The sequence below is a fragment of the Vespa crabro genome, chromosome 10 (assembly GCF_910589235.1).
Source record: "Vespa crabro chromosome 10, iyVesCrab1.2, whole genome shotgun sequence".
NCBI classification, from domain to species: domain Eukaryota; kingdom Metazoa; phylum Arthropoda; class Insecta; order Hymenoptera; family Vespidae; genus Vespa; species Vespa crabro.
The window spans coordinates 3,051,490-3,058,989 of NC_060964.1; the positions used below are offsets into that span (position 1 = coordinate 3,051,490).

General features: G+C 39.5%; 1 protein-coding gene across 1 annotated transcript in view; it reads left to right on the forward strand.

The window, feature by feature from the left end:
* Positions 1 to 7,500, forward strand: part of LOC124427624 (serine-rich adhesin for platelets-like) — a 42,579-nt gene that overhangs the window by 32,631 nt on the left and 2,448 nt on the right. Inside the window, exons 4-7 of the mRNA XM_046970773.1 lie at positions 1 to 155; positions 400 to 726; positions 1,017 to 6,873; positions 7,018 to 7,500. The exon at positions 1 to 155 is cut by the window's left edge and continues 72 nt beyond it; the exon at positions 7,018 to 7,500 is cut by the window's right edge and continues 2,448 nt beyond it. Of these exons, the coding sequence (XP_046826729.1) occupies positions 1 to 155; positions 400 to 726; positions 1,017 to 6,873; positions 7,018 to 7,500 (6,822 nt within the window). The remainder of the gene's footprint in view (positions 156 to 399; positions 727 to 1,016; positions 6,874 to 7,017) is intronic.

A 7,500-nucleotide genomic window follows, 5' to 3' on the forward strand; every position in this document is an offset into this window, starting at 1 on the left:
ACATAGCGGTGAACCTCGCTGCAGCGTGCATACGCTCCCTTAGAAGAAGCGACCGATTAAGATCGCTTTCAGATCCCCATCAGATTCATTACATGATTGACGTATATATTGTCCTCCTGTACAAATTGAAACGCACGCAAGATATTTTCGCTCAAGTGAGTATAACTAACATATCAGCGAGACGATTATTATTATAATATTTATTTATTAATTTAATTGATTAAATTAATATATTCAAAATTGATATTCGAATTAATTCTCTTTTATTTCTTTTTCTTCATTTCCATTTCATTTCATTTCATTTCATTTTCATTCGTTAGATATACTCTTCATTATTCTTATAATTGATTAATAAGAGAATATTATTGAAGTTGATAACGATAAAATTATTCGTTTCAGCTAAAATTAATGGACCTTAATGATGGACTCGAATTAGTACAGAGATTAAGCGGAGAAAAACAAACTAAATATGGAACAGCTCGTGTTTGGAGAAATTCTATAAAAGCTGCGGAATTAGTAGCCCAGTATCTTGTAACCGCCGGCATGGTACGACCGGTATCAGAAACCGGTGCGAATATTTTGGAACAAATTTTTAATTCTTGGGCATTGTTACATTCAAAATTGAAAGATATTACACCAACTTTATCTGGGATGATTAGAAAATTAATAGAACCTGCCGAAAGTGCTCAACATATATACATATTCTGTGCTGTACTTATCAAGCATGTGAGTACAATACTTAACATTAGAACTACTGACTTATTTTTACATCTGTTAATCAGAAACGTATATTTGAAGAAGATAAAAAAAAAAGAAAGAAAAAAGGATACTTTATTATGTTTAGCTCATTTAATTTTACTACACTATAAACGAACACAAATAATTCTATAATAATTATGATTTTAGTAATTATAAAAGTACAATTCCAATTCTTCATTTTGTCGAGTTTGATAGTTCTAATGTTAATTAGAACAAATATGTGTATATAAAATATTCTTATAAATTTTTTATTGCAGTTTGGCGACAGTATAAAACCATTGGTAATCGAGTTATATATAAGGGCATTAACGACTGATATGAATGAGTTGGAAAGTCAAAAGGCAAAATCGGATAAAGAGAAAGTACGAGAAACGGCCAAACGTTTGAGCACACAATTTCTCAAATTGGCTGACGTAGTTGGTAGCAATATCGGTATAGCGAGAGAATGCGTTCTAACGGCATTTTCTTTGCATCCTACCAGAGCTTGTTACGACAGGATAAAGGATATTGCAATAGCCTGTGGAAAAACAAAGCAAGATGATGGTTCGTTAAACGATGTCGTTGAAAATGAGAAACTTCCAAATACGTCGACGAACGATCATTCGACCACGTCGATAACGAAAAGTGAAAAGACTGTTTCGGAAAGGGGTGGAATTTCGATATCACGTAATGGTAGTATCCTAGAATCCTTATCGTCGTCCTCTTCCGCTACCACTACCAACACCACCAACAACAACACTAGCATCACCACCACCAACACCGCCACCGCCAACACCACCGCCACCACAAGTATTATCTCTACCTCTACATCCAGTTCCATCCCCACAACATATTCTTCCTCTTCATTAGTTGCGACCATAGCTTCGTCGTCCTTGACGAGTACGATAATGACGATCGCAGCACCAACTCCAGTGACGAAAAAGGCTATAGATTTTCAGAACGGCAAAGTATCAAAAACCTTTGAGCGTACGGATCAGCTGTTGAAAAGTATGTTGACGGCTTCGCGAAAAAACGATAACGTGCCGCTCAACGATAAGTGTCTTTTACATCCGAAAAGAAGTTCCACTAGCGATGGCCCATTGGGAGAGCTCTGTTTCAATTGTGGTGAATTTACCGGCGACGAAACAACAAATAGTAAGTCTCCTGAGGCATGTACAACTGCGGAAAACGTAGAAAGGACGTTAGACGCTTTGATCTTGATAAAGGGTGAAGCTGTTACGGGGTCGGCGAATTATGACGAAAAGTCCGTACCAAATCAAGTTCTCGATGCTGAGAAACTTGGACTTTCGCCACAGTTATGCGACGATTTGTCGGTAGTTCTCAGTAGTCCGAGATATCATATGCTTAGTTGGGTATTAGATTGGAAAGAATTGAATAATTTATGCGAGAGGTATTTGGAAAATGCGGAAGAGATGCGAAATACGAATAAAGAGTTGAAGTATCTCAATATTGACTATTCACAATTCAAAGATTGGCCGTCGGAAGATGATACGAAGGATGTATTTTTTGGTATTGAAAAGGGCTACGAACAATGGGCCGATTTGCCGTCCGATGGTTCGGAACAATTTGGTAGTTTTCAACCAGCAGGAGGCTACAAAAGATCTTCAACGAGACGAAGTTTGGATGATACTACTACTACGGATTCGGACAGTGGAAGTGTATTGCGCGTTCGAAGGACAGGAAGACAACGCAAAGTTCATAGGCTCGAATCCTCCGAAAGCGATTACGACAGCGCAGAACGTAAACCAAAACATTTTAGGAATCGTGCTAGCTCTGTCTCCGACTCTGATAGTAACACGCAAGATAGCCAAACCGATAGTCTCGGTAGTGACGGTTGTAGATTAGAAACCAAAAAGAAAACTAGTAAATCTTCTAATAAGGAAATTAGTAAGAAACGAGTTAAGCCATCGAAATTAACCGTCGATTCTGTTTCGCATTTTCACATGTTGGTTAACGAAAATGTCAGGCATGCTTCTTCTCACGAGGACGCAAGTGGTTCCGACGTGAGTACCAACGACATAATAACTCTATTTTCCGCTGATATGGATGAAAGCAAACGAGAAACGATCAAAGGGTCTGCTTATACGGCAGCAGCACCATTAATAATAACCGAAAGAAGAAGCGATCCTGCGGTACTGAAATCTTTGCGAATGTTTAGGCCACAAAATGCAAAAAAGCCGACGAGGATAGCGCAGATATTACAAAAAAATTTGCTTAATAAAAGCAAAGACAATAAGTTAAATGAGGAGTCCAGTAGCGTAGCCAAATTTGCGCCAATGCTGAGTACGTTGAATTTAAGTCCAAAAATCGTTTTAACCAGAGCGGATGAAATTGATAGGAAATTAGTTCGTTCAAAAAAAAAACAGCGACTTAGTACCGGTGATATCACTAGCGAACTAATTAATATACAAAAGACCATGCCCTTCTCACCTAACAAAAACGTAATGACTACATTTCAGAAACAAAAAAACTGTACTGGCAATAATTCAAGTAAAACTGATTTAGTAGGTACCGTAGATAGTCGAGATTTAAGCTCCGTTAAATCTAATTTGGGTAAGAACAAATTTGATATACTTGCGAAGGCGGTAAGAGACTCGGATATATTAGCAAAAAATGTACCAGGTTTGAATTCCTTAGATATGATGGTACCACCGAGGGTTCGATCAACTGTAAACGTTGTACAACTATCTCGAAACATTCCACAGAGTCCTAATTCAGGTTCTACCAATAGCGGTAATACACCTCCAAGACCAAACAGAACACCAAGCGTAGCTGGTAGTATTCAATTACCTGGTACACCATCTTCCGGTGGACACGACAGCGGTGTCGGGATGAGTCCAGCCGGTCAAACGCCACCACCAAGATCATCTGCTTTACCTGACATAGGCGAGGAAGCTAATCAGCCACCAGACACATCTTCGACTACCCCAACGAATACGATTCATTTCGAGTCAGATACAACTCCAAGAACTGCTATGCGACGTGGTAGTCAACATCAGTCTCCAAAAAAATCACCCTCACCTTGTTCGGCAGCAACAACAACTACAACGATAACGACTACGACGACGACATCATCCTCGTCATCGCCGTCTTCAACGGTCGTACCATCTTCATCGATCGGATCCGAACAATTACAAATAGTTTGCAAACCTGACGGTACTTACCAGTTGGCTTCGGTCAATCCCAACGTACTGACGAATCAAAGGAATGTTCTTACTTTGCAGAACTTGGATGACGGAAACGTTGGAAATTTTTCACGACAGACGCAACGTAACACGGAAGGAACCAGTAACTCCAGCAATAGAAATACTTACGACAGATTATCGTCCGTGAAGGTATCCTCGCAACCAGGTCAAAATGCAGGCTTGCCAAAGTTTCAACAAGCATTCGGTAGGACGATTTATACATTATCGACGGAGACGAGTAGCGGAACGGTTACTACGACAGAGTCGCTTGTTCAATCTGCGTCCACGCAAAAGACAACAAATCTTTCGAAAGCTGTACAAACATCAGTACCTAACACACAGCAGACTAATTCAGCGACAGGTATCAACGTACAGTCAATAACCAACATTCCTAATCTACAATTATCTGCTGGTAGACAAATATTGAATATCGTTCAAAGTTCAAGCGCTAATGCAAACACGGGAACCAACTTGAATACGAATCAAACGTTGACGCAGCTCGTGCAAAGTGTGCAAAACGCTTCCCCAGGTGTAATATATACGCACAAAATACCAGTTACGATATCAACCACGAATCCTAGCCAATTGAATATCATACCAACGATATCTCATGCTAATTCTATACCAACAGGTAGAACGCCGGTAGTGAAACTGAATATCATTCGTACCGCTGCTCCCTTAAGACCACAAAATCTTACTGGTACAATACAGGCTGTACTTACGACTCCTAGATTGCAACAACAAACTCAACAGAATGTAAGAACCGACAATTTATTGAGCTCACCGATAGAGGTACCAAATCAAGTAAGTTCAACGACTTTGGAACAATTACGAGAATTTGAGAGTGTTTTGGAACAAGTTAAGGAAAGGAGTACCATTCAACCCCAATCACATCAATCTCTGTCATCTACGACAACTACTACTGTACAAACGCAAACAACAACGCAATCGAATAAGCAACAACAGCAGCAACAAAAACAACAAACATCGCAACAGTCGCAGCAACAACAAGTATCCGTTAGCGCGCTTGCTCAGCAACTTTTGATGCCAACTCAATCAAGTAGCAACAATGAGTTCTCCGGTAACGGTAATAATGTTACGTTTCAACAAGACGTCTTTCCTCAAAAAGTTTCGCTCGCTTATGTAAGTCAAAACGCGGCAAGTGGCGCTGTCAAGGTATCGAATTCGACGCCGGTAGTTGTTGTAACAAGTTATTGCCAACCGGTAGCCTCGCCGGCGTTAAGTGTTACTTCCCAAAGTTCGTCGAGTCCGTGCGTAACTCCAGCGCCTGCTCCGATTCCTTCATCCGGTAAAACACCTTCTACTCCACCTTCTTCGAAGACATCTAAAAAATCTTCTTCTAAAACTGTGAAAACAAGTGCGACGAACACGTCTAAGGCTTCGCCTATACCGAAACCTCAACAAAAGCCACAGGAGGACGAACAGACGGCACAAAGGATTTATGCTATTTTAGATGAATACGCGGAACAATTAAGAAATTCGCCAGATCTTAATAACAAACCTGCCCCGAGAAGAAGATCTAATCCTCCAACTAATCCGAGTCAATCCTCGAAGAGGAAAAAATCTAGCTCGAGTAAGACAAAACCGCAAACATCGGAATTAAGTCCGAGTGCGGATGATCTTGGGAGGACAATGGGTAGCGAAGATTCTTCAAGCGGAGTCGTACACGTTCAAGATAGCCCTGCAAGTTTTGTAACTACCGAAGAACCATCGACGAATGTAACAAACACCAACGATACGAATGCCGAAATACGTAATCTGACCAGCGATTCTAGCGACGGCGTTGAATTGAATGTTAAAAGGCGCAATCTCATATTCGCCGAACCAGGTGCTGGTCAACCAAGAGCTGTCATCGTTCAGGAAGCTTTACAAACTAGTTCTGTCAGCGTTAGCGAAGCTATTGCATCAGTAACAGGAAAAGTTGGAAGTACGGCTGTCTTGGTACCAGGTACAAATTATATTTTACCAATGAATTTAATGAAAAGTGGTCAACAATTTACGATAGTATCGAGCGGATCTAAGTTCCTTACTACTATGCCAGCGACCGTCAGAGCAACCGGTAATACCGGTGTATCTAACACACTGGTACTACAATCTTTTCTAAATCAAGCTGGTAAAATAATTTCTCAGCCTACACAAGTGAAACAAGTTAAGATACCAACATTACAGACTTTATCAGGCAATCAGTCGTTAAATACTACGCAAAATACTGTTCAAAATGCTTCTGTCGTTATTCCACAAACGGCAACTAGCAATCAATTTTCAGGAGAATCTGTAAACGAGAAAAATAATATTATAAGTGATATCAACGCGTCGAAATCTGACGTAACTGCTTCTGTGGCAGGTTCTACGGAATCAGCGACAAGTACTATTGTGGTTAATAAGACTAATCCAACTATTGGTTTGATTCAACGAAATCTTAACGAGATATCAGAAAATCAACAGATTTGTAGTGTAATTACGAGTAATCCAAATTTGGCCTTACAGAGTACGAGATTGTTTAACTCTTCTATGCATAAGATAACAACGCCCACGGGATTGAAAACTGAAAACGTGGTGTGTCTAACGCCAGGAACAATTTCTCATTCGACCGAAAAGAAATCATCGCAAGATAATCAGACGCATAATGAAAAACCGGTATCTATTCAAACAGCAGCAACGATTGCTTTAGCTTTTGCTGCACAATCAACAGATCCTTTAATAAATGGCAGTCAGCAACAGCAAAAGGAAATTAAGGAATCTTCTTCCGATATTATATCCGACGCTAAAATAATTTCACCTAAAACAGTCAAGAGAAAAATAGAGGATGCTGTGAGCATGCAGGAAATCGTTCCTAGAAATTTAATCTCCACGAACTCCGTTGTTTGCTCCAACATCGTTACGTCTTTACAAAATAATACGAAGATCGGTAAGATTCTAACGAATGAATTATGAATAAATTACCATGAATAATTAATTAAATTATTCAAACAATTAATAGATAATATCATTGATTTTTCTTTTGGAATGAATGTTTCTTTATTATTTGATCAATTCATTTGTTTATTTACAGATTCCATGTCCACTATTGCGTCTAGCAATAAAGATTCATCGAATATCGAAAATTCAACGCAATATTTAGTGACAGGTGGTCCTAGTAGTTCGGACAGTCAGGAATCTCCGGTTCAACAATCTAGCGAATCAGTTGACGTATCTTGTAAAATTGGTAACGGTTTGTTATATGGAAACGCAAGATTACAAGAGGCATGGGAACCAGAAGGAAAGGTATCTCCAGATACACCATGGAGGTACGTGCCTACGTCAACAAATCCTTTGGGAATCGAGCCATTGAAGGTATATTCAAGGGAAAACGATAATTCGGATAATGTACAAAGCGTGCTGCAAATAATCAATAAGGGACAAGGAATAGAAATGGCGAGTGGACAAGTTTATCAAACGAATACGAAGAAATATTTTATGAATCATACTTTAGAGCCATTTCAACAGTATTCGAACAAGAGTATTATGAAGAGCCAATTACATCAAAGGTTAGATC